The following is a 27733-nucleotide window of genomic DNA, read 5'->3' on the forward strand; positions in this document are numbered from 1 at the left end:
ATCCTCATGCTTATACACGTGCGAATGAATGTACATTCTTGCTGTGACAACAGAATTAACCATATTATCTTAATTATATCACAATTAATAGAGCAATCATTAATTATCGATCGACAACCATGCATAGAAGAATAAAGAATTAATCCAAGCTGGGTGAGTGCTGTGTCAGTGCGAATCCGAAAGCACTTCAGAAACTGGTAGTCATGCGACGTTCCATTATATTAATTAGTACATTTAATCTGGAGACAACGATTATGAAACGTGGCATGCTTTTACAAAGTCGCAGGTGCACTACAATTTGGCAATAATTAAAAAAGCAAATGCATGAGATATATATAGATCGCCATGTACGTGGTGGTGCACATCCAAAGTCTGTCTTCATGTTAATCCACAATTTAATCAGTGGTGGGTGGGTCTGGCTAGCTAGCTAGCTGATTAATATCTTATGATTGAGTTGAGGGGAGAATTTAATATTTCACCAAAAACATATAGTGAAAAAAGTAGAATTTTAATAATTGAAATTGGTATTCGACAAACTATATATATATATATATATATATATATATATATATATATATATATATATATATATATATATATATATATATATATATATATATATATATATATATATATATATATATATATATATATATATATATATATATATATATATATATATATATATATATATATATATATATATATATATATATATATATATATATATATATATATATATATATATATATATATATATATATATATATATATATATATATATATATATATATATATATATATATATATATATATATATATATATATATATATATATATATATATATATATATATATATATATATATATATATATATATATATATATATATATATATATATATATATATATATATATATATATATATATATATATATATATATATATATATATATATATATATATATATATATATATATATATATATATATATATATATATATATATATATATATATATATATATATATATAATGAAGAACTTAGAATTTAAATGGTAGTTACGTTGCATGGAACGATTATTTCATGGGCATGAAACCAAATGACCACTAGAATGACATTACAGATTGCAAAACATTACTTATTTAGGAGAGAGTCAAAACAAGGGAAGACGACAATTTGATGAGCCAACATGAAGTATAATAAATCATATTATTTTGAGTTGCAATGTGATGTGTTTTACCTTTAGTCCAAAAGTATTTTGTTAAGAATTTAAGCATTAGAGACATAATTAATATTGTAATAACATCAAACACAAACACGAATTTTAGAGAATATTTTTTCATAAGTAATATTCATATGTCAAAATAATAAATGTCACCTTCCAGGAGTTAGCTAGCATCTTATATCCTTTTTTGTATACCCTTCAAAAAGGATCCTAATGCTTCAATTTGCTTGGAATTTGTTCGATAAGAAAAATGCATGTCAATCAATATCTGCATGTTAATTTACAATTATTCAAGGGCAGAGATAAAAAGGAATTTCGAAGCTGATTCTTCTGGAGGAAAACATCAACAAAAGATTCCACAGAGTATTTGTCAGTGAGAATATCAGAAATGGATGCATGCATGCTTCCTTCCTTCTGCGTCCATAAACTCGATTGGTGCAGTGACGGATGCAGGAATATTTGCTCTCATCAAACCAGACATTTACAAAGATTCCAATTGAATATTATTAGTGAAATTAATGGCGTCAAAATTGACAAACTGTAACAAGCTCATAAAAGGAGTTTACATTCACGAAAAAAAAAACAACAAATTATTACATAATTAAATATACATTCGACTCCACTTATAAGATTCTCGGAAATGCATTAAACACTATTTATCAACAATATGCACAAGTTTAGTTTATGGACAAGGAATCATGCTAAGTAGTATACTTGGGCTTGCTTATAATTGCTTGAACTTTCATTTATTGAATTACCTAATCAACCGTACGTATACGTAGATATTTGTTCAAAAGTGATTTTTCAGGTGAGGAGATGGGTGCAGCAGATACCTGGTATTGGCAAATCACAGACGCTCAATTATCCACGTCAATCAAGCTTTTGAGTAGTTCTTGATTAGACTTGCATCAACCCCATGGACATAATTGAGTTAATACTCATGCGTCATGATCAACTACAATTTCTCGATTTACTTCCCAATAAATGATCATGGAGCTGATCATATGGAACCGCTAAGGTGACAAATTCCACTTTTTTACAAAACAGAAGAGTTAATACTCCGATAGATTGCCCCTTGATTAGACTCACATCAGTTTTGATCCCAATTCGGGACTTAAAAAGGATTGGTATCAAATAGTGCCACTGTTTATATTAATGCGACACGTCACCAACTATCTCTTTTATGAAATCATATTCTCCCTTTTTCTACTTGAATAAAAGAGGCACACAGGTTACAAAGTACCTCTTTCATGAAATGAAAATTTTCCCATTATCTTGATTAAAAAAACGCAATGCAACACATACAATCACATTCGGGCAGGAATAAGACGACGACGACGACGAAAAAAAAAAAAAAACCATCCCAAAGTAGCTACAAAGAAACCAGTAGTAATTTGCCCGACGAATATATTAATCTTTCTCCACTCTTGCAGGGGAGCAAAATATATTTACATTTCGCAGGATGTGAAAATATAATATAACCTGACATGCCACAACTTCACGGCAAGGATAAAATGTTGCCAACTTAAAGGAGGGAGGAACTCAAAGGATTTGCAAAGAAATGTTTTCTAAACACTGGCTGTACTTTGGTTAAATTGGATCCAAATAACTTTCGCAATGCGGTGGGAGGCGTTGAGGATGATGTCTGTGGCAACCTCCTCATAGTAAGATGATTATCTAGAACCATCAATTCCAGAAGTTTTCTGCAACTCTGTATAGTATCCAAAACAAGTCATCAGACAAAAGTTTCAGTTGCATAAAGATACAAACAAGGCTATATAATATTGTAACATGCAGCGTTATGAATAACTAAAATACTGTATAAAACGGCAATACAATAAAGTATATCAATCAAACATAATCAATTTACATTTTCATATAAAATAACAAAGATAATTGTTAAATCTAGCATGAATTGCTGATAATTTAACTAATCTAGTATTGATCTTTCAATTTTAATAAATATATGCATATAATTTAGCACAGTATGAATTTAACATACAACATAATATATTTTTAATTTTTCTTATATCAACCAACATATTAGCATACAATTTATTTAATTATTATAGGAAAAAATTTATCATTTTAAATCAAATAACTAATAAATTAACAATTCTATTGTTTAAAAATTCTTATAATAGTGTCACTTTAACAAATTATATAATATTTTATAATAAACGATATTAGATTTTTACAAGAATTTTTAAATAATAAAAATATTGATATTTTATTTTTATTTTAAATGACAATTTTTTACCATAATGATCAAATAAATCATATACGAATATTAATTGATTTAAAATGTTAAAATATATTTTGTAGCTAGATTTGTTAGCAGATAAAAAGTATGTACATAAATTTGTTAAACTAGAAAGTTCATGTTAAATTTAGCAATTAACCTATATATATACTCAATCATGCAATCATGCATTGCAAAATAAATGAAATATGATAATCAATATTCTCAATATAAATTGTTTATCACTCCAAAGTAAATGTTGAAACTAACATTTACAACTTCCAAGTTAACAAATAGAGTATGCTAGCGTTTAGCCAATTTGATTTATTCTAAACAGGTGAAATAAACCACATAAGATTTTTCTAATAAATGCTTATGGAGAATGCATAAGGAATATGAGGCTGCTACGTGACCCTTCCCAAATCCGACAAGAAAGCTGCTGTTTAGAATCATGATTAAACTAGCCAAGAAAGCTTACTTTTTAAAGCATATCTCGGGTAACCCAAAAAAGAGGTACAAACAACCCACATGATGACTAGGCATGAAAAGAAAAGGAAAAAAAAAAGGTAGAGCAATCAACATATCATGGGTGACCAATTAACAAAAAGGAAATACATGGGAGACGAACATCATAATCCCATAAGCACTAAAATAAATAAAACCTGTCTAGAAAAGATGTATTTCAAAGGCTTTTAAAGTTTGTACGCTTTAGTTAAACTTCTATCTCTGGACGGCCATGGGAAGTATGTGTGAAAAACAAATCCAGGTTATTTATAATCTCCTCAGACTTATAGAAAAACACAAGGACAATGTAGGCAAGGAAATTATCAATGCACCTAACGTTCTTTTTCTATGGGAACCCTCCTACAACCTACCCTGATTCATGCACACATGTAAACCAGTTAAACACCAAACCCAGGCGAGTTGCATTTATGGCCATTTTTGAATGAAATTAGATTAGTCTGATAAGAAGTCAATTTGATCCAATAAGATAATTAAAGTCCAAATAGAACTAAGCTTTGAACAAGTCATGAAAGTCAACCATGATTTACAGCATACTCAGTTTTATTTTCTAAAGTTTAAAATATCATCATCTAGGTTGGACTATACTTTGTATAAGATTATTATCACTCAGATCACAGTGATACCTGAGGGTTTAATACATCCATTCGCCGAATGATCTCCTCCTGCCATCAAACCAACAAGCTTTATTCAGCCAAATTTTAGCTGATAGTTTTGCTAATAAATTATGAGAAAACAGATATGGATGACAACCAAAATTGCATTTTGAAAAATCACAAACTGGAAATTGAATTTATATGATGGATGAAATGCAAATTGTGAAAGCAATACCTCCAAGATGCCAGGATTTTGCATTATGGTTCCAAGAAGACGACGTGTAAGACCCTTGAGAACTATGGTATTTATACTTCCATCACCATTTATCCATGGTAATATGGGACGACAGGGAACAGTAGAACAATTCCCATCCTCAATATTTTTCTTTGACTCAGAATCAAAAACCTGTGTATTTTCTTCAGGAAGAGTGATGCCAGATTTAACATACTCCTTTTCCACATCCAGCACAATGGTCTCACTAGGAAAATCAACAAAAGACACTTTATGCCCATCAGATAGATACTCACTAGGCTCATGTGAATGATTATTAATATCTGGTCTCTGTGGAAAATTGTCCCTAGATGCTTCGTGTGTTTCTAGAGAATCCTTGCAACATGGCATTTTTTTATATGCTTGCTGGACTCCACGAGATTGTAGAAAGTACTTGCATTTGTATGAAGAATCAAGAACTCGAACATTGTCATATGAATTAACCTGAACAAGATTTCAACGATAAGAAATTTGGATAGTATGAGGCATTACCTACTTGAAATGATGCCCATCAAATTGATTGCAACAGTTAAAAGCTGTCAACATGCACAAACTACATATCATATTAGTAGTTTTAAGTAAATGTAAACCTTGATATCAAAGTTATTTACATACTGCATAACAAAGAAATACTAATATTTGAGAACAATTAGGTATAGTTCCAATAGAAGAATGAAAAAAAGAAAGTTGAGATGGGATCACAATGTTCAAAAATAACCCCAAAAATTTAGTTAGTGCAACAAAAATGATTTAATTAATTTGAAGGTCTCTAATGATATACCCTTGCACAAAGTTAAATGGAGGATAAAATCCATGGAGCGAACCCCATGTTATATTGACACCAACAGACCCACCAAACTAGGAGATAAGCGATATAAGAATTGAGTTCAAAAAGAAACCATTGAAAGTATAAAAGACAAGAACCCATGAACCTTCATAAAGGCACCTGATATGGCATGCCTAGCTAAGGGATGGCTGCTCAAACTTTAAATGTCATTCTATGTAGGTGACAAAAATTTAGTGCTGTTTGAGTTATGACATCATATCTATGTGGTTCACAATGTAATAACTAATTATCTATGTTGGCAATGTATCATTTGCATTCTATCCAGAATGACCAAGAAAACTAGAGAGATTAAAAGTTAAATTTGTAAAGTTCAAAAAGGTTTTAAATATAAGCTCATTGTCATAGTATCTAAAACATGTTGAAAATTAAAACATTGCAAAACAGATACTTCAGTATTCTAGATTCTAGTTGATGTGAGATAATTTTGAAAGGCAAAAACAAATATACCTTGATGACAAGTTGAAACACTTCAAGTGTATCCACAATGATTTCTGTATATTGTCTCACTGGAAGAATACACAAGCTTGCATTACAATATGCCATGCAATCTGATCACAGTTAGGTGAATGCTCAAAGTAGGAAAAGGTACCTTCTATGTTAATGGCTTCAGAAATTTCCTCCATGTTCAATCCCTCTTCACCAGCTTTGCAAAGAGCAGAATGCACAGCTTCAAATATCTCAGGTGAGAACTTAGTCATGTCATTGGTTTGTCCAGATAAACATTCAGCATAACTGATTAGGGAATCCCATGGAAATTTGTCAGTAACTGTTTCTTTACTTTTTAAGCTCTGATAACTGTTTGACAAGGCAATTCCACTGGTTCCACATGACAATCCCTGATTGTTTATGTTATATGATACAGAACGTTCATGGTTTTTGTGTTCTTCAGGGACCATATATGTTCCAGCATGAGAAATAATTTTACGTGTGATAACAACCTTAATTCCTGGAAAACCTTTTTCTCGACGAGAGTTATAATCATTATCAATCATCATTTCTAACCTGGGTTTCTTAACTACTTTGAAATCCCTTAAATCAGCTTCATCACTTTTTCGTTTTAGGTTACCTAAATCATCAAGCTTTTCTTGTTCCAATGTTTCATCAACTTCTCCAATCCCTTCCTTTGGCAAGCAAGGGGAAACAGAAAATTCTCCAGATGAAACAAGGGCAAATAAGCAACAAAATTCCCCACATTGTAAATCTCTACCCAGACTAACTCCGTCCTCCATTAAATCTTTATTGTGCTTGTCAAGCCAACCGGAAAACTCATCAGACCTCTTACCTGAATCGACAGGGAAAGGAGAAGAAGAAGCATGATGCCAGAACTTCTTGGAAAGAACAAATGGACGTGTTCCATGACCAACAACCTGTTTGATGGAAGAAAAGAGATTGTGTTTGAAAAGGAAATGATGCAATATTCAAAGTTACGATAAAGGAATTCACTTAGATCAGTCAATTTGAAATCTAGCATTGTTTCTACAAACACTAGTCTTGACCCCAAACCACTTAGCTTACATTCATATGATATGAAAAAAAAAAATGCCCCCAAGGCATATCTAAGTTGGTAACCGAGTGGCAGACTTGCATCAATGGGCAAGGGTTCGAGTCGTGGCAACCGCAGCAAGAAGCCCTCCCACCAAGGGGAGGGCGCTCAGTACCTAATTTATCTCCCTTCATTAAGTTGTGGGACCGGCCATGAGAGGCACTTGGCGTGAGCATAATCACGTTTTGCATCAATATGATATGCAAAAAAAAAAAAGTTGTCACAAACCTAATGTTAGTGCATTGAGAAAAAAGTGGCTCAGAATAAGAGGCTTGGGGAATACAACTCTGGCCAGGATAGCATTGCATCAGTCAAACTTTTAAAAATTATGCAAGATGGAAATTGACAGATTTCCCGAAAGGCATGTCTAGTTTGGATTTTTTCCAAAACCATGTCTTATACAAACTATTTGATGGTTGAAATGCTAGAAAATCATACAAGAGATTTCATGGGAAGACTTTAATGGAGTGTTCAAATGTTTTTTAATTGAAACACTCCTTCAAGGAGTTTTGGCTAAATACTCCTTGATGGCCAAATAATTAGAAAGAGAGGAGGTTTGTTTGTTCACCGAGCCAGGGGGTTTTGGGGTGTGGGGTGAGACAGTGCATGATTTAGGCAAAAACAAAAGGTGCCTTGGTTTGGGGAAAATCCAAACCTAGATATGCTTTTTGGGAAATTTACCATGGAAATTCCCAAGACAGAGAAGTTGAGTAAATCTATGTTGCCATCAAGAGTATAGATGTTATTTCCTGACGTGATGAATTAGTGCACATTATGAAGTAGGGACAAAAGGAACAAGGGCACTGCTCCTTTAGCAATTGTACAAGCAGAAGCTTGAATACATTATGCACATATTCACTTTGTGATTCTGAGTTCCAAAAACACTCAAATCTTATCAAGGATAGGCTAAATAACAGGTCCAAAAAGAGAATATCATCCTAAAGACAAAAAATAAAACAATAATGTCAAAGAAACAATATATATATATATATATATATATATATATATATATATATATATATATATATATAGAAACACAAGTCATAAAATAAAACACAAGTCTAGAAACAAGCAGACTCATAGTCATTTGAGGTCAGCTACATAGAGCTTCTTCAGCCCCTATAGATACGTAAGACTATGTTGCTAGTAATATTTAGCTTTTTAAAATCACTTTTAATTCCATTAAATAACATTTTTTCTCTCTATCCCTATCACTTTTAATTCTAATTGATTCAGTTTGTCTCCCTATAAGATCTCTTGTATCTTTGATTTGAATATGTTGATATCATCTTAATCCTTAACCAATTTGCACTTACGTTGGTATTTTAGATTCTACTTTGCAATAACCTCATACATCTATTTTAACATCATTCTCATATCCGCTACAATGGCATTTCATAGGCATTGTTTTCATGTGGCTCAGGATTAAGATCCATGAAATATGGTTACTTGTACAAGCATCTTATAACTTTTTTTCCTTGCTTTGAACCTAAGAACCACAGGACTGTAGAAGCTCTTTTTTCATATAAACCATTATCTCTTTATCCTACCAAAGATATCTACATCAATATGTTCTTTCATGTTAATAAATCTGTGAGATCTATACATTCCTAATAACTAGCATTTCATGAGCATTATATACATCTTTCTTAAACTTTTGAACATCATGAACTAAAAGTAAAGATGTCATTTTATTTTCTCCTTTCTTTTTAAAACTTTTTACTGATTCCAACGTCATCAATCATAATGATCTGATCTAACAGATGCTTTAGATTTTTTTTCTCTCTGTGGCAGTGTGGATCCATGCAATTAGAAGTCTCTTGAAAATATAGTTTTCATACATAATAATTCACAGCTTCTAGCTACAATCAAGTTAGAATTCTTATACCAGCTTTATTAGGTAATGGCACAGGGACCCTATCTGTGCATTTCCATGTTTAACAGACCCATATGACTTCAAGACATGAAAACATTATTTGTCACATATGACCATAAATCTGATGGCATTAGTTGGGAAATGTGTATAATGAATGTATCAACATTGCCATCTGTGACTAAAAAATAACATATGAAATTAATCACTTTCACTCCAATTCCACTCCACAGTCCTCTCAAGACTATTGAATGAGACAAGAATAAAAAACTACCACATAGGTGTTCATCTTTTAATGTTGAGTTTATATAAAGAAAATAGGTAAATGTTTCAAATTTAAAGTGACAAATTAAAAAGTTTGATTCAAGCAAGGAACTATTCGTGGCAGTATTTCATGTAGCAAATCAGGCAAATATTAAAAATCGGCTTAATTCCTGGGAAGGATCTAATACTTACAAGGAAGTTTTTTTCTTTGAGAAAGTTAAATGCAGCAAATATTTCATGCTCTGAGTAAAGTTGCAGAGTTACTCCTAAAGAGCTTTGTGCTTCAGCTGATGCAGACGTATTCAGGAAGACAAGCTTAAGAAGTTCAACAGCATTTGAAGCAGCCAATGACTCACACACTTTCCTCTTCATCATGATATACCTGCTATTCAGAATCTTTGCAATGCTTCCACGAGAATGGCGGGAGCTTGACCTGTTTGGACTAGTAGATACAACATTTACCTTTTGGTGCCTAGAGATATGATTCAGAGATTTATTTCCATCACATTCTGAAACAATTTCGTGTTCAGTGGATTCAGGCTGAGACAGAAGTTTAAAGGCCAGTTTAGAGCTTTGATTAAAAAATCACAATGAAATGGAGAAACAAAATACTGTATACCAATTTTTGGATACATGAACTTGTGGCATCAGTTGGAGAAATATCTGGCCATTCTTTTCCATGCTTGTGTTCGAGTCTCTTAACATTTTGAAACTTTGCTAACCTTTTGTATCGAAGAACTTCATCAACAGCGGTCCTCACATCAGGATCTTCAGAGTTATCCCAGAAGTATTGAGGCAAACTCTGTTGTGAACCACTGTCATGATTACGTGAAAAGTTTTGAGACAGAGGTTCCTTCTCCTTGCGTGCTTTCTCCAGATACCTAGCATAGCGTTCCCCTAGGAGATTGCATAATCTCATTACTGCTCTTCTGACATTGCTATTACTATTCAACAAAACCATTCTTCTACCACAGGTTTGAGGGAGAGCTGGAAGGTTAGAAAGAGACCTCCAATCAACTCGATAAAATCTAGTTCCAAGGATTGCCCGCTGTCTAGCATATTGTATCACTAGCTGACTGCAGAAGCATCACAGCCCCATAAAAGAAAATATTAAAGCATTAAAATTAAAACAATTTGTCAAGGATTTAGGAGAATTATATAGAAATGAATGGGATCATCAAATTATACTTTAGCAATCACTGCTATTACATGTTCATACCTGTCCAATCTATCAGTCCAGAAGAATCTTTTAGCACAACTGAGAAAAGCAAGATTTCCACCATTTTCATTATCTCTAGGATCTGAAAGGTGATTTTCATTTGCATCTGGAAAATCAAAAAAAAAATTCTTAGTTTTGCCTGTCAAATCCCAGGGGTAATATGTACTTTCTTTTTGCTAGAACTTGGAAGCTCAATTTGTACAGGAGAAGATTTTTGGGACCCACCTGTTGAACATCTCTTCCTCTTGCTACCAAACAGTTCACAATTGTACCTATCAATATGTTTTTCATGCTCTGTGGACTTTAAACTACGAGAATATCTGTAAAAACGGGATTGACGTTTGTCATACCAAAATCGAAGTACCTGCACAAATGGAACTCCATACAGATGAAGAAATTAGACTATGAAAATTATTAATATTAAATTTGTTAGAATGGTTTACCATGTGTCTAGCGAAGCAGATGGAAAAGAAATTTGTAAAGAAAAAGAAACAAATTTCCACAGAAATTATCATTTCTTAACATTACAAAACAACTCAAATGTTGAGGAAAAGGTACATTTTAAAGAGAATGAACTTGTTTGGCCATTAGCAAATACAGGCTTCTACCGCAGATCTAACTTTGGTTCCCTACTAGGCTAACTTCTGTTGCCTATTAGGCAAGATGAATGATCATTTGAGGTTATCTGAAGCATATATCTGCAAACAATGGAAGCAAGTGTATTCTCACTTAGTTAAAGATGGTTGTGCATTTAAGGATAAAAGAGACTAACTAGTTTGGCCAATCTAAAATAATAGCCTTTGATCTTGCAATGCTCTCGACCCAGATACAAAATGCCAGTTCAGAGACCATTTGTCAAACAGGCCTTCATAAATTCAGATGTGAAATTGTAGATGTTAGGTAGGGACGTGACAGTACACACGATTAACATCCATAAAATGTATGTAACCATGTGTTATAGGCTAAAGATGAAAGCTTTCCATCTGTTTGTTTACAGCAACAATCACATATAGTTTCATCACAAGAGCCCTTCATAAATTCAGATGTGAATATTTGTACAATGAAGATTAACATCCATGAATCATTTATAACAAATGTGTTATAGGCTAAAGGAGGAATGTTTCTATGTGTTTGTACAACAATAATCACATTTTGCTAATTGTATCACAGATTGACTACAAATAGTAAATAGTACAATTACCTATAATGCATGCTAATTATATGATCCCTTGCTAATAGATCTGATTTGTTTAAGGCATTTGGTAAGATAACCTAAAGTCTAGTGCAAATGCACTCCACATAGTTCAAAGAAGAGAATTCAAACATATGGTAAGATCAACATTAACTTGATTAGATCAACTAAAAACAGAGTTTTCTTTTTATTGTTTCTTATTAAAAACTTAGATATAACAAGATCATTGCAATCTATAGTTGTAGAAAAATGGACAATGTAGGTATAGCAATGCACTGAACAAGAAGAGTTACAGAATAATAGGAGTTAGGAACAAACTAGGTTCTGCTAGATCAGAACACTTGGGAGAATGATTGAAAAAAATTCGGCTGACTTCAGATACAAGTTCATTTGCCTAACAAGGACAGGAAAGCAGCACATTGTACTAAATGTTGCAAGGTTAGCTAGTTATTACTTGAGTGGCTTTTGAGTTCAGATCTTCATAGTTGGTCATCATGTGTTTTGAGTTTAGATTGTTATAATTTCCATTGTGTATGCATTGAACTAAACATAGATTGCAGTTGTACTTCCCATGGAAATATTTTAAAATCTGGTACGTCTTGGTATTTGCTTTAAGGATAGAAGAGCAAAATTCATTTATATGCTCCATAGTTTTTATTCCTAGATGTTCACATTAAAAAAGTAATAAACATTCGACATCAACCCTATATGGAGCGCAACATATGGTTGCTTCCATATATTTTTCTAAAATTTAGAAATACAAAATAAAGCAGAAAAGAGGGTTACCTGTTCTACTGTAAGATTTAACTCCCTAGCTATCCTAATACAATCTTTGAAGGATATTTTCTTCTTTGAATCAACAGTGTTTAGATGATTCAGAAGCTCCATCCGTTGCTCTGCAGTCATCACTCGAAGTGACGTCCACGATCGAGTTTGAAAAACCTAACACATCAAAGATATTAATTCTCCCAAGAAAATTCAAAACTAAATCGCACCGATGGACCAAGAACAGAAACTAAATGAGATGTAATATAATATTCACAGTGCATTATGGACACTATAAGACCAAGAACAGAAAATTAAATGAGATGTAATATAATATTCATAAAGAAATTTCAAACCAAGTCGTACCGATGGACCAAGAACAGAAATTAAGTTTAAGATGTAATATAATATTCACAGTGCATTTGAAGCACTAATCTTCAGGCTTTCTGTTTGACATGAAACAATGATATAAAACTTTGAAGTAAGGAATAGATATCAAATGAGACGTCAAAATTCTGTGCAATGAATCAGGTATCAGTTACTCTTCATGCTCTATTTTTGACATGAAACAAGGACATAAAAGTTTGAGCAAAACAGTTAACTAAGAAGTACTTCTACACATTATTATTTCAAGCTACACAGCATATTTAACCTCAACTGACAAACATGTTCATGTAAAATAACAGATTAGGATGTTTTCATCCAAAACAATTGGAATAGTCAGCAAAAGCGTACAACCAAAAACTGCACAGATCAGATAATATAACTGACCTCGTGGACAGAAGAACCTGGAAATGCATGACAAGCCGCTTCTTTATTTGCTGCTGCAAAGCAATACTCCAAGGTTTCCCAATATACATCAACAGCCTCAAGCTTCAGAAGAACAAAGTCATGCCGTATCCTAGGACGAAAGTCGACCTTGACATGCGAAGGTGTTAGCGTTTGTGTCATTGGTTCTTCAATATATGGTTTCAGCTCCATAGCATACGTAAGAACAGGATTGTCCTCTTCATTAAGCCCCTCTCTCACTAGTCGTAACAACTAATAAAAAGTAACAAAGAATGTTAGATTTCACCTGTATCTGATGTATATTACAGAGATTAATTTAAGCAATCAGAAACTTCTCAACGATCATTGGAATTAACTTAACTATTAAAATAAAATAAATTTTCAGTCAAGTTGGGGTGCATGGTTGTTGTATTAAAAGCAAATAAGGGGTTAGAGGATTCAGCAATTGATTACACGGACCTTAACCAGCCATTTAACTCCATGTATGGTTCTATAGAACTAGCTTAAGAAATCTAAGCATTACTTCCAATCTAGAAGTCTCTTGATGAACAGATCCAAACGTACCATGCAAGGTATTCAAATAAGTTGATCTGTAACTTATGCTAGGCACGACACCATGATTGTATTGAGATTAAGTTGCCATAAACACATGCCAGTACATACCATTTCATGGATTTTTTAGGTCAGGGAAATAATCATGGTTTTGAAATCTCCAACTGCATTATCTTGACCTGTATGAGTCTATTTTATCTCCGCCACCTTTTTTCTGTCCATCTTCGTATTTTTTACTCAATCTAGACTAACACTAACTGCATACATACAATTTTGGGACGTCTGATAATGAATCAACTGAAGCCGCAGGTACAACTCCAAGTGTAGATACAATACTGATCAGTAGAAAAGCATACACCATAACAAATATGGGCAAGGATTGTACTGAGATTCTAAATCCTGTCAGCAGTTGGCTTGCCAAGGAAAAATGATGCATGAAAGATATTAACACAAAGTTATGAGACCTGTTTTTCTTCATGTCAATTAAAATAAGAAGGAATAAATATATGCTCGCAGATGAACATGAATTCCTTTTTTTTCATCAATTGACAATTGTAATTTTTTATAGACAAACAACTTTCTCAACTCACATTAAGCATGAAGAGAGAGTAACAAAATATAACATAAATTAGAACACTAACTACACAGACAAAAGGAATGATAAGAACTACAGAGAAGTCCACTGTCAAAACTTGTTTGTAACTAAATCCAACCTATGCAAGGTGGAAATTGACTCAAAAAAGGAGTCCACTGTCATTTGTCAATTTTAAAAAAAAACAAAAATAAGGCGCAGGAATCATAAAATTTTCGCTACAAAGTAACATGACAAGATGCAACACCATCAGAGAAGAAAAAACACAAGCAAAGATAAACAAATATCAAGCATCAGAAACCATCAGTATTTAGAAGTACAGAACAACTTATATAAAACAAGAATACTAAGAAATCTGGTCAAAAGTAAAACCATTTCTCAAAATTCTAAAAATAAAAATATTACCTTCATACGAATCAGTATATTGATAATCCTTGACAGTCGCGTTGTTGCATCATCATCAACCAAGTTCTTGTACTCAGAAAAGGGTATATCTGAAAGCCTTAAACCAAGTCTGCAATGCTCAACCATGTTTTCAATCTCCTTAGGAGATCCTACAACTTGCAAGAACAGTTCAAGTGGCATCACTTTCACAGCTTCATAAAGCAAAAATATGTGACATGTGCTCTGAGGACACTTCATATCATACCAACGGTGATTAGAATTGGCAGCATCATGCCAACTAGGTGAGTTTCTGACATAGCTCCACAGAAATTTATGCAAAAGCTTTGCACGCACCATCCTAGCAGTAACAAATCCATTGGCACGCATAGCCTCTAGGACAATAGGTTTGTCATCCTCAAGCTCAAGCTTTGATTTAATTGTTGAACTAGCAAATTTGTGCACAGGTATGCCATTCCTTAATCTTGAGGATGCATGTTTGCGGATCTGAATATCAAAGTCCCTCTGTTTATGGTAGATTTTTTCTAAAAGTTCTGGAGACAAATTCTCAATTGAAGGATGCAAAACTACTTCGGTTACACGATGGCGATTGAAATTTGTCACGATAGGGATGCTAACTTTGATACACTTACACAATCCTTGCTTTTGCAGTTTATTCAAGATGCAAGTCAAAGTTTTCCTACACATTTTCGTATGCTTACCCTTCTCAAGTTCCTCTAACCACCGGTGTAGCTCAGTCACCAAAACAATTTTCTCCTGCTGTAAAAATATAGAGTAGGCGTGTAAGGAGGAAAAAATGTATGTGTTATATAGTTCCTATAAATAACAAAGCATGTATACCAAATTAATTCATTACATCTTCATCCTTCAATTTTCAAATGAAAATTGAATGAGGGAATGAACACTACAATAATTTCATTATTCATGAGGGAATAAAAACAGGTTTGTTTTCTAATTTAAGAAATAGAAAGACATTATAGCTGGATCCCATTATTATGAGAGAATAGCATAGGGAATATAACAATAAAAATAATGTCTAATGATAACCATATTCCAATCCCACTAATCTGGCAAAGTTCATGTTAGTAGTAATGTACAGATGTAGGGACATAAGTCCGAAAAATTAATTCCTCGAGCTTGTCTGTTTGAACAGTATTAAGAGCATCAACATTAACAGATAATATTTTTTAACATTGGATGAGACAAGATAAATATAAGAATGCTAAACTAAAACTGTTGTCTATAAAGACCAATTCACCCTGGTTAGCTAAATCTAACCTCAAATCACTTATACTGTTTAGTGTTACCATAATATTGATTGATAGCACTTCAGAAAAAGTGTACACTATAACTACTTACATATTATAGTGGTGCACTTATTTAGCATTACCATATACAAGAGAACTTCATTTGATTGTTCTTATCCAAATAGTAAAATAGACTCTGACAATTATTGCTTTTCCTTTAATGCAGGGGAATAGTTTCTGAACCTGACAAATATTGCTAATAAGAGTCTAGCATAAAGTGGAGTGCCAGTTGACGATGAGACTATAGATGAATTGAGTCCTAAAATGAAATGTTTATGGTTAGTAATGCCATGAGAAGATGGAGTTATGCTTTTTTTAGTTTGTTTCCCTAGAATCTAGATTGCATCTAATCACTTATTGCCAGGACAATTTCAGGTGAAGCCTCAAACTGCATAATGAGTTTACATCAATTTATGTGCAAAGCATGTGATTCAATGGAGGAAAGCTCAACGGATAATAATCCAAGGATACGGACAGTTTTACTGATAGAGGTAGCAAGTTATCCAACAACTGAATCAAGATTGGATCCACAGTGACGAAAGAAAAGCATACTTTCTCTTAAGTCTTAATACACAAAAATAAGAAAAGCTACTACGCATCAAACCACCTAGATCTACATAGTCTAGGGTTACATAACCTCCTCTATATCCCAGTTCTTGATTCACTAACCAATACGTGTAAACCCAACATTTTATTTGCCATCACATACAAGTCACAAAATTAAATACAACCCACAAAAAAAAAACAAAGTGCAGGAATTAGACAGCTTGGAAAGTTTTATTTAAAGGATCCCCTGCATCATTCTTCAAGGGTTAGAATAGTCTTGAGTCTTGACCAACTCATCATAAATATTGGGATTCACATTTTATAGCTTGTCTTCAATTCAAGAATTTTGAACATATAGTAGACATCCACCAAGTATTTATGATCATCATCAGCCGAGTACTCAACTAGAAAACCATGATTCTCGAAAACATATTTAATTGGTCGTACATAGTGTTTGGGTTCACTACTTTCCACAAGTTGGTTTATGACCAAATGGTCAATGTGTATTTATCTAAAATATAATGTGGATAAACATCTATTGATCATCCACCAACTAGGTTCTTTTGCTAAATTGTTTTTTTTTCTAACCATTACCCAAGTACAACTTACTTTTAAAGCACATTATGATTCCAATCCAAATATCAAATCACAAAAGATAACAGTTCTTAATTATCTTTTGTAATAACATGAATAGATAGTAGCATATCAATTATTGCCATAGAAATATTGAATTCGAGAATAACTCTCCAAAATCAGATGAGATTTGGGAAAAAACATTCAAGCTAGATGTTGTTTTAACAAAAAAAAAATGTATATGGGGGCAATCCCTTTAGTTGGATGAATGCAAAAATAGTAATAATAATTGAGCCTATTTCTTCAAACAAGCAAAAAATATCCAGGAAAAAATACAAAGCAGAAGTGATTATGAGTACGAATATTTTCAACCTTCAGCTTTTTTACTATCCTTTCTTCTCTCCTGCTATTAGTCAAAGTTGGTAGTAAACAGCGAGGCCTTTGTGTAGATTCAACTTTAGAGAAAGTAGACGAAAGACAATGGCCTTCTTCTGAACAAAGAGCATACATTTCTAGCATAGTCCCAACATTTGCAGGTTTTGGATCACAAGGTATAAGCATAAGTTCACTGGCACCATCTTGCTGTTCCACTCTGCAATTGACCTCTTGTACATCTTGATCAAGTCCGGAAGGCACCGATCCAACAGACTGACAATCTTTTTTATCCAAGATCAAAGGCTCACTGGAGTATGAATTTGTGAGCTGACATGTGGATGAATTTAGGTTCGTTGACTGAAGCAAATGAACATTTTTGTCTTCAGGTACTTCTTGTTTGCTGGGAATACTGTCAGATGAATGTTGGGGGAAATTCTCAAATGTCCAAGTACGATAAATTGGTGTTTTTTCATGAATCTCGGCCTGAAAACACAATTTGAACCTCTCCCGCATTGAAACAATACGTTTATGCAGCTTCTTACTTGTGAACCCCAATCGTCGGCAAACCTAAACACAACATTTGTGTAAAAAAAAGAATAGAATTCTGAAAGATAAACAAGGGAAGAAACTAATGCAAAAAAGATTCTCCGTTCTCAAGCAATAAAAATGACAAGTATTATGTGTACCAATGGCGGTGACAGCAGGTTAAAAGGATCCAAATTAACTTCTCTATAAGTAAAGAAAAAAATCTATGACAATTTAGTGAACCGCATAGCCAATTTTCCCTAATACCCAAACTGCATACCTAAGTTTCATATTTATCAAAACACGTACCTAATTCCCATTATACCCCTCCTTCACTCCATTCGTGGACTATAGTCACCAGTAATCTACTAATGAGTCAGGATCATTCGACTATTATGTATTCAATCGACTACCTAAACTTTCTATGCTCCATCTATGGACTCCAGTTAACTGCGCCAGTTGATTGTCAAAATCTATAATTATGACAAACTTAATACCTCAATCTATGTCTACAGGCATGGTTACACTTGGAAAGTTGCAAGGAGTGCAATGAGTTTAATTTGAAATGTTTTGAGGTGCCTAAGATCATGAGCGAATTTTGATTAAAATGCACTAATAGCCCTAACTAGGGAAGTCCATGGAACCCTTTGGTGGTGTTGATGAGTATGACATGCTTAGGTCCTCTAATGAGCTCGTGACAAACCATCTCAAGGTTGTGACAACTTCAGAAACTCATAACTTTCTATATAGGCTGTGAAACTCATGTCTGAGGGCATAGTTATACTCATAACTATCCGGAAGACGCAAAGAGTGCAATGAAGTTGGTTTGAAATGTTTCTATAATGTCTAAGGCCATCAGTGAGTTTTGACCAAAATTTATTGATAGCCCTACAGTGTATAGAATTTCAAACTCTTGACATGGTATAACCAAGGAAGTCCTAGGAACCCTTCAGTGATGTTGGTAAGTATGACAGACCTAGATCCTTTAATGAGTTTGTAACAAAACAATGTCATGTCAATTTCAGAAATCCATAGCTTTTTATCTAGGTTGTAGAATCTAGGTATGAAGGCATGGTTACACTCAAAAGAATGCAAAGAGTGCAATAAACTTGATTTGAAATGTTTTTACAGTGCCTAATGTCATTTGCGAGTTTTGACTAAAACTCATTAATGGATTTATAGTGTCCAAAATTTTAAAATATTGATATGGTCTAAACTAAAAGAATCTTAGGAGTCCTTCAGTACTGTTGCAGTGTCATCCTTAGGTCATCTAATGAGCTCATAACAAAACATCTCAAGGTTGTGCTAATTTCAGAAACCCACAACTCTCTATCTAGGCTGTGAAATCCATTCAGCAAGATACCAAGAGGGCAATGAACTTGATTTGAAGTGTTTCTAAGGTGTCTAACAAGGAGTGCAATGAACTTGATTTGCAGTGTTTCTAAGGCGTCTAAAGCTATCGATGAGTTTTGATTAAAATTCACTAATGGGCCTATAATGTTAAGAATTTCAAACTCTTAACATGATTTGAACCAGAGAAGTCCTAAGAATCTTTTGGTGTTATTGGTGAGTATGATATGCCTTGGCCTTTTAATAAGCTTGTGTCAAGTTGTCTTAAGGCTGTGAAGATTTCAAAAACTAACAACTCTCAATTTAGATTGTGGAATCTAAGTCTGGGGTATGATTACACTCAGGAGACTTCTAAAAGTGCTAAAAGGGTAATAATCCTAGTTTGAAGTGATTCTAAGGTTCCTAAGGCCATCAACAAGTTTTGACCAAATTTTATTGATGGACCTATAGTGTCCAAAATTTTAAAATCTTAACATGGGTTGAATCAAGTGAGTCATAAAAATCCTTTGATAGTATTGGTGAGTGAGTATGGCAAACCTAGGCCCTTTAATGAGCTTGTATCAAATTGTCTCAAGGCATAGTCAACTAAAGTTCACAGATGAAGGACAAAAAATTTAGAAAATGGCTAGGATAATTGATTAGATACATAGAAATCAATTGATGAGTCACGATCAGTCAATTGCTAGTGAATAAGGGGTATAATGGAAATTAGATATGTATTTTAGTAAATATGAAACTTAAGTACTCAATTTGAATATTAGGAAAAGTTGGCTACATGGTTCAGTAAATTGACAAAAAATCTAGCAAACAAAAAGATGTACTCCGTTTCAAGATGAAATTAAAAGGGTAGAAGTCAAAAGACCATCAACATTTCATTCATTGAATATTATTATGTCATGACCCCTAAGGTTGTACATGGATCAACTCAGGTCGGTTATTGACGAAAATGTTTTTAGAAACAAGAAAAGTTGACCTAGAATGTATTGAGAACTAAATTCCATAGATTTGACCCAAGAGTTTTAGGTCACATCAAAGTACTTACTAATATTAATACAAAAACTTCCAACAAAATTGGATTATAAGTTAAAAATCCATAATTTACAATATTGAAAGATGTATCTAGTTCAAGGTAATTGCAAATCTAAACATAACATATAAACATTGTCTCCAAGACTAAAATCATATAATTATTAATCTTCAATAGCACTTCTTCACTACTATTAATGGTATTACAATCCTTGATGCATACAAATTTCAATAGTAAATTACACAATTTAATTAGCAATAGGGATGGATAGCATGTAATTTGTTGTGTATTTTGAGAAAAGTATATAAATCATATGACTTCATGTTGGCGGACTTCGAAACATGAATGCCAACACGGTATGGTATCAAAAGCAATTCCAACTTAAGATCAATATGTTGACATAAAAATGAAATTTAGTCTTAAGGGCTATTAGAGGTGCCCAAAAAACCCAATACAATGACTATTTGATCCCACCAAATCCGACTTCAAATTTTGAAGTATTTTGGTTCTAGGTCAAATCATAAGTCCAAAAAATATATGATGTATTTGGATCTTGGATTAGATAAAGATATCTAATTCAAATTTATGAGCTTTGTTCATGAACATTATCAAACCAAGCTTATTATAGTCTTGTTTATTTTGTAGACTTTATACTAACGGACAAATATAAACAAGTACTTATAATACCAAGCTTATTCCCTAATATCTTATTCATTTACAATTTCAATTAAGCACAAAGCCATCCAAGGACTAAAATCTAAATCAAACTTATAAAAAGCAATCTAGATAACTACAAGGTGGTGTTGCTTTAACCTAGTGGTTAAGTACTAGTAAAATGCGGCCTAGGCAAACCACATAGGTAGTCCAAGAGGATCTTAAAAAACTATTTTTTTTTGTGCGATGTTAGTTGATGTATGAGGTTGATGACAAATTAGAGTGGAAGGAGAAAGGAGATAAAGAAAAAGAAGAAGATAAGATAACAATATTCTTAAGTTCAGATTTATTGTTCCATATGAAATGGTAACGATTTTGACATTATCTTGTATGAACACAAGTTTAAAAAAATATCAGCATCCTCATTGACATGATTAACACACGCACACATCTATGTCGAGGTATTGAATCTGGGTAATTTATAAGAATGATATGTTTCTACTATATCACTTAGTAAAATATGATATTTCAATTCAAACCATGGTCAACATATATTGTATTTAGTCTTATTTTCTTATGACTATTTTGTTGTTTTAAAGTACAACATTCTATTTGTAACTATAGTTATCAAAATAATATGTATCATAGATTGAAATTTCGTATTGTGTCATGTTGCATGGTCAAACAATATTGGAAATATAAGAGTTAAACTATCAATTTTGATATTGATCGGCAATCGGCATACTTTATCTAGTACCAAGAGTTTGACAGTCCTCTGGATTAATCAACAACCCATGACTAAAAGAAAATAACATAACCTAGTAATAACTCAATGCAAATTGTGGAAATATACCTCAGGCATTGTTATTCCTTTTTGTCCTTCAGCATCAACCATATCATATATACAATGCTCTAAAGGAAGCTCAACCAATTGATCAGTAATATGGGCCCTTTTTCCGCCAGTAGTCGCATTTTCTTTGTCAAAGCTATCATGTGAAAGCATGACCCTTTTAGGCTGGAAATCACTAGAATGGAACTTCTTCAGTAACCTCAAGCAAATAACGACCTATAAGAAAAAGAAAGAAAATCAAAGCATATGAGATCACAAAAGTCGAGCATGCAAGAAACTGAAAATAATTTTATAAGAAAAAATAAAATAGCATGTTTTTTTATTTTTCAAAAAAATTCCAACATTCTGCAATATGGATTTCGCCCAGTGTCTTTTGTGGAGTTAAGATTTACACTGATTCTTGTATTAGCAGGAAGAAAATGTCTCAATGAATGTAAAATAAGGGAGAATGTGTCAATGCATATCTCGCTTGCTTGACATCAAGACAAGAAAATGAATAACCTAAATTTAAATTTAAAAATACACTGATTAACAAGGTCAATATGAAACCTAAGAACAGTTACAGTCTGATATTAATTCAGGAATTTGTCAGTATTAATACGATAATTTGATTGAACCCCTCCCCTTTCAACTCCCTCCTAAAGTTCTAATTGCAGATGAAATCCTTTTAGTTTAAGATTTGCAAAAAGAAAGTGCCTTGCTACTACATTGTTTGTCCAATAGTACAATATCTTGAAGTATATGGAATAATGTATGATGTCATTTATCATAGCAGGATTACATAACTTTGCATCAGTATATGCATTCCTGCTCAGATTACAGTTGAAAATTCTACACTTGTGAATTAATAACAAGATAAAATTATTTAAATATAGATGATGATATAAAGCCCAATGACGTAGAATGATCCATATAGTCAACCTCACCTAGTGGGACAAAGCTTGATTGTTGTTGTTGTCGTTGATATGTTAATAACTGCAAACTTCTAGAAGTATAATTGCATATTTCCTCCTCCGTATCGAGTAAAATTAGCTTCCAAGTCTCAAGTGGAGTGTGACTGCAATTTTGGTGTAAAAAAAACCAAAATTTACAGTATACGCAAGTGTGGGACAAGCCAAGTTACATCTATGTTATTCAGACTCGAAGACGGGTACTTTGTTACTCAGATCCTAATACATGTATGTAATACAGGTATTGATCCACACATATGACATGCAAATTCTAGAAAATAGAAACATAGGAACTTGTCAAAAGGGTCCAAATTTAGGACACGAGTACAAGACAATAAAATTTTAAACATATATATATATATATATATATATATATATATATATATATATATATATATATATATATATATATATATATATTAATGTAATAGCAAAACCCAATCTTTTAATTTAATATAATCTAACTTATATTACCTGTTAATATAATATAGCAGATACTATTATTGATATAACCAACTTATATTCATATAGTTTTAGGATTGCCTATTAATCCTTATCCTAGAAGTTAGATTATATAAGTTATAAAACATTTCAAGTTATCACATAACTTATATAAACTTCGTAATGTATATGGCATATATAATGTATTAATACTAAGCCATCTCCAAACCCACCTGATCCCTAACCTCATCTCCAAACGCACCTGATCCCTAACCTACCCAGCCCCTCTATTCCTTATTAAAAAAGCCACAATGTTATTCCTCCGAAAGTGGGCACGCAGAGCTTCATACGTAATAGAAGCAGTGCTTTGAGCACTTTCACGAGCACTCCTCTCCTAGCAGTAAGAACCTGACATGAGCACCCCCTCTCCTAGTGATGAGCATCACCTCAGATGATATTGTCATCTTCCTTGATGAGATACAGCAACAGGTAAGTCACCTTGTAGTCTTCCTTGTTGAGATACAGCAACAAGTAAATCTCCTTGTAGTCTACCTTATCGAGATACAGCAACAGAGACATCTCCTCATAGTCTTGTTGAGATGAAGCAACAAGTCTCCTTATAGTCTCCCTCATCGAGACACAAAAGCAGTAAGTTTCAGTGTCTTCTTTGTTGCAGTTGATTTCCATCTATGGAAGACAGAATTCAGCTCTTCAAACATGTTTTTTCATACTCATGGCTGTCATGTAGTGTTGTGTCAGCACAGCTATGGAAGGGTGGAATGACAAGTCCAATTAACGCAGTTATGGAATCCCAGAAGCACCACCTTGTTTTGCAAGGAACAAAATTAAAAGATACCGTAAACTGACAAATCGGTCAACAATGTTTGCTAACATGGAAAAAAGCCAAAGCAGAAGAAAATCAAGAAAATACAAGCTAGATGAATCATAAAAATAGTTGATCCTCTAATGAAATTCTTAATCATAGGACAAAAACATCAGCATACAATTTATGAAGATGACAAAGTATTGAATTACTACACAATAAATCCAGCATTCAACAGTAGCAGTTCTTACCCCATCATTCACCTCTGCTTGAATTTCTTCCACAAGATGAGCTTCCTTCAACCTTTGTAATATCTATAGCCGTGAATTCAAAGAAGTCACCAAGGAATAATGTTTGTTAAAAATTAAATTGAGTAAGCACATAAGTGAGTCAACTATCTGGTCCAAAGCTTATGTAGATAACTTACAGCTCTCCATTCTCTATGCCCATATTTCTTTCTGTAGCCAAGAGATTTCTTAATGTCTGATACAACAAGAACCTTACAAGAAGCAAACAGAAACTATCAGCAACATATGTCTATGTCTACACTCTTTGCATGGATATCAATATACACAAGCAAACATAGTTGACCTTTTCACATGCTTCTTCAAGCTTTTCACAAATGGCTTGCATTGCTGGTAGGTAATCCTTTATGGAGACATCATTTGAAAAATCACCAGAAGCATAACCAAAATTTTCAGAACTTCCACCAATATCTGCTGTAGCTTCCAAAATATCAGCCCTTGTAATTTCAAATTTCTGTTGAGAATTTAGATTGAAGTTTTTTGCATAACGGGATAAATGTAGTAAGTTGGTAGACACGACAGAAGTATTTGTTGGGGCATCCTCCCCTTTAGTTCCAAGCTCTTTTGCCCTAAGGATAGTTGATTGTCGCACGATCAACTGTTGGGATTCGAGGTTTCTTACTATGTAAAATAAATTGTTGCCCTTAATGCCAAATTCTTTGCCAAGTTCACTCTGGGTGACTCCTTTAGTCCTGCAGAGGTGTGTGCTACATTTCAGAGAATTTTGTATCTAAATTCATATGTAGAGGGAGAAAGACAGTGCAGACTGCCTAAAAGCAAAAGGAACAGAGGAAAATATGTTTATGAGCTTCAAATTATCACACCAACAACAAAAAAAGGATTTTACTCCAACAACAAAGCAACTAGGAGAAACTAATGCATGATGAAAACAGAAATTTTTAAATTTTTAACAAACCTCAACAAGTTGGATCCCAAATATTTGGCACCAGAAAGATGAATCTCCCTACCATCTCAACCATGTTCTCCCATTTTGAATATTAATTATATAAATAAAACACCTAATTAATGGGGATTTGCGCATATTGAATGAAATGTGGATGCTTGGATTAATATGTTTACCGCTTAAAATTCTTAGCAAGTGGCAAATTCAGAAGTGCTTTTGAATTTGCCTCATCCATATCTTGGAAGGAACGCAACAAACCTACATAAGCACCCAAAGCAAGGGGTCATAGAATTGTTTTCATTTTTGCTGTCATCTCACTATTCTCATCTCTGTTTCACTATTTTTTCACATTGTTCAAGGTATTGGAGTTAACGATCATTAGGTGTAGTAGGTTTAGTGGCTAGAGTTCAATGGAGGGAAAAGATTATACTAACTAACCTAAAGTAGTTGAAACAAACATGACTTGCTGATCATGACGAGGTGTTGTGGGTTTAGTCTCATGTTGGTATTTTAGGTTTAGGGTTATGTCTTGAGCAATATTCATATAAGAAATACAACATTTCCTTTCCCTAAATTTGACATAGTATTAGATACTCTTTTAGGGTTGATGGTTTCTACAATATTTTACCCCAATCTTCAACTCCTCATCTATCTATCTTCATCCCTTCTCTTCTCAGAAATAGTCTCTCTTCCTGCTATCTGCAAGACACAAGCAATGGAAGGCGATGTCCTAACTAAAATTTGTTGGTAGTAAAAGTTATTATTACATGCAAAATTTGAATGGCAAGTAAGATCTGTAATTACTAATACACTAACTGGCAATCAACAATTTTATGGCTTCAGTAATCATTGCAGGGGAAAAATCGCTTAAGGGCATCAGAACCAGATTAAAATAGGTAACCAATGTGAACCTGGAGGCAGCCAAACGCTCCAGAGCAGCTCTCTGAATCTTTGAAATCTCCGAAGAAGAAGCCTTAAGATCATAAATCCCTAGGAAAGTATCTCTAAGGTGGTCCTCCGCGACTATCCTCGCCCCAATACGTTCTGCTCCCTCAAAGGATTGAATAAAAGGGTCCTGGGAACTGAGAGCCGTGCCATCAGCTTCAACCCGAAGCCCAGGGTGACTGAGCAGACGGATCCAAATAGCTTTCTTGACGGCCTCGCCTAAGGGAAGGCCCGAAGCCGAGATGGAGGGACGGAGGCTCGGCCAGAGCTCGCTGACAGGAATTCCAGCCGCTGCCCGCGCGCAGACTTCTTCGACCAACACAGAGAGGATCGAGTCCATGGAACGATGGCGTGAAACTCACTGGGCTAGGGTTTTCTATTTCTTTATTTCCTGGACGATGGTGTCCCGTTCGGGTCAGGACAAGGATTGAGGCGCAGCTTAGATAGAATTCGGCCCAGAGAAGCGAATTCACCAGCGACGCCAGAGTGAGCGGAGTGAGGACTATCCCTACCCTTTCGTCTTCGTCGTTTTCTCGCCCTTCTCTAATGGAGATGCGGGAGCGAGAGACTAAAGTCGCGCCGCTCCAACCTTGCTCGCAGCACAATCTTCTCCTTTGGCCGGCGGTGGCTACAGAAAAGAGCGCGGCGCTGAATGGGTCGCCAATGGACGTAGAAAGTTGCTTTGGTATCTTCAATCGCCGGCCGGAGGAGCTTGCGACGACGATCTGGAAAGAAGAGCATCTAGGTTCGATTCGTTCTGGGAGATAAATATTTATTATGTTTTCGATCGGTTCCGATCTAAATACTTTTTCGTGATTATAGCAATATTTTAGTAGATGATAATTTTTTTAAACAAAATTATTTGATAGATTATTATTAAATTTAAAAATATCTCTACAATTACTTTTATAATAAGTATTTTTAAAATATCCTAATTACGAAACACAGTTTTACAAAATAACTGGTCCGATTTTTATTAAAATAATTTAATAATTATCGATTAGTAGAATTTTTTAAATCAAAGAAACAAAGTTTACCAAATGATCTTATATATCTTGAATTCTTCGCGTACAGATTTTGCATTGTCACATTCAATAAAGAATTAAAGATGTCTAAAGACTACTTAGAAAATTGTTTTGTTATATTTTTTTGATTAAATAACTCGTAAATGAAGTTTCCATCCATTTTCATTACGTCACTTCATTGTAAAAAGAAAGAAAATATCTTCTAAATATAGGACAACATCTGTCTCAAGCATTTGA

At 33.6% G+C, this 27733-nt stretch overlaps 1 protein-coding gene across 2 annotated transcripts; it reads right to left on the bottom strand.

Annotated features, from left to right (window-relative positions):
- Positions 1 to 2498: 2498 nt before the first annotated feature.
- LOC141817287 (uncharacterized) lies at positions 2499 to 27174 on the bottom strand. 2 transcript variants are annotated; one of them, XM_074705046.1, is made up of 18 exons: positions 26438 to 27174; positions 24909 to 25314; positions 24745 to 24816; positions 24569 to 24631; positions 22107 to 22319; positions 17695 to 18264; positions 14900 to 15652; positions 13333 to 13602; positions 12583 to 12738; positions 10830 to 10968; positions 10605 to 10710; positions 10005 to 10461; positions 9578 to 9925; positions 6295 to 7072; positions 6153 to 6211; positions 4823 to 5302; positions 4618 to 4656; positions 2499 to 2938 (listed from the first exon to the last, which is right to left on the bottom strand). In XM_074705046.1, the coding sequence occupies exons 1-18, from the start codon at positions 26809 to 26811 to the stop codon at positions 2753 to 2755; spliced, it is 5469 nt and encodes a 1822-aa protein (XP_074561147.1). In that variant the 5' UTR covers positions 26812 to 27174; the 3' UTR covers positions 2499 to 2752. The 2 variants fall into 2 exon arrangements, with proteins under 2 accessions (XP_074561147.1, XP_074561093.1); XM_074704992.1 differs by having other exon boundaries at positions 14900 to 15655.
- Positions 27175 to 27733: the final 559 nt, after the last annotated feature.

Source organism: Curcuma longa, chromosome 1, assembly GCF_044706935.1.
Source record: "Curcuma longa cultivar G26 ecotype Majalengka, Jawa Barat chromosome 1, ITB_CL_G26_1.1, whole genome shotgun sequence".
NCBI lineage: Eukaryota > Viridiplantae > Streptophyta > Magnoliopsida > Zingiberales > Zingiberaceae > Curcuma > Curcuma longa.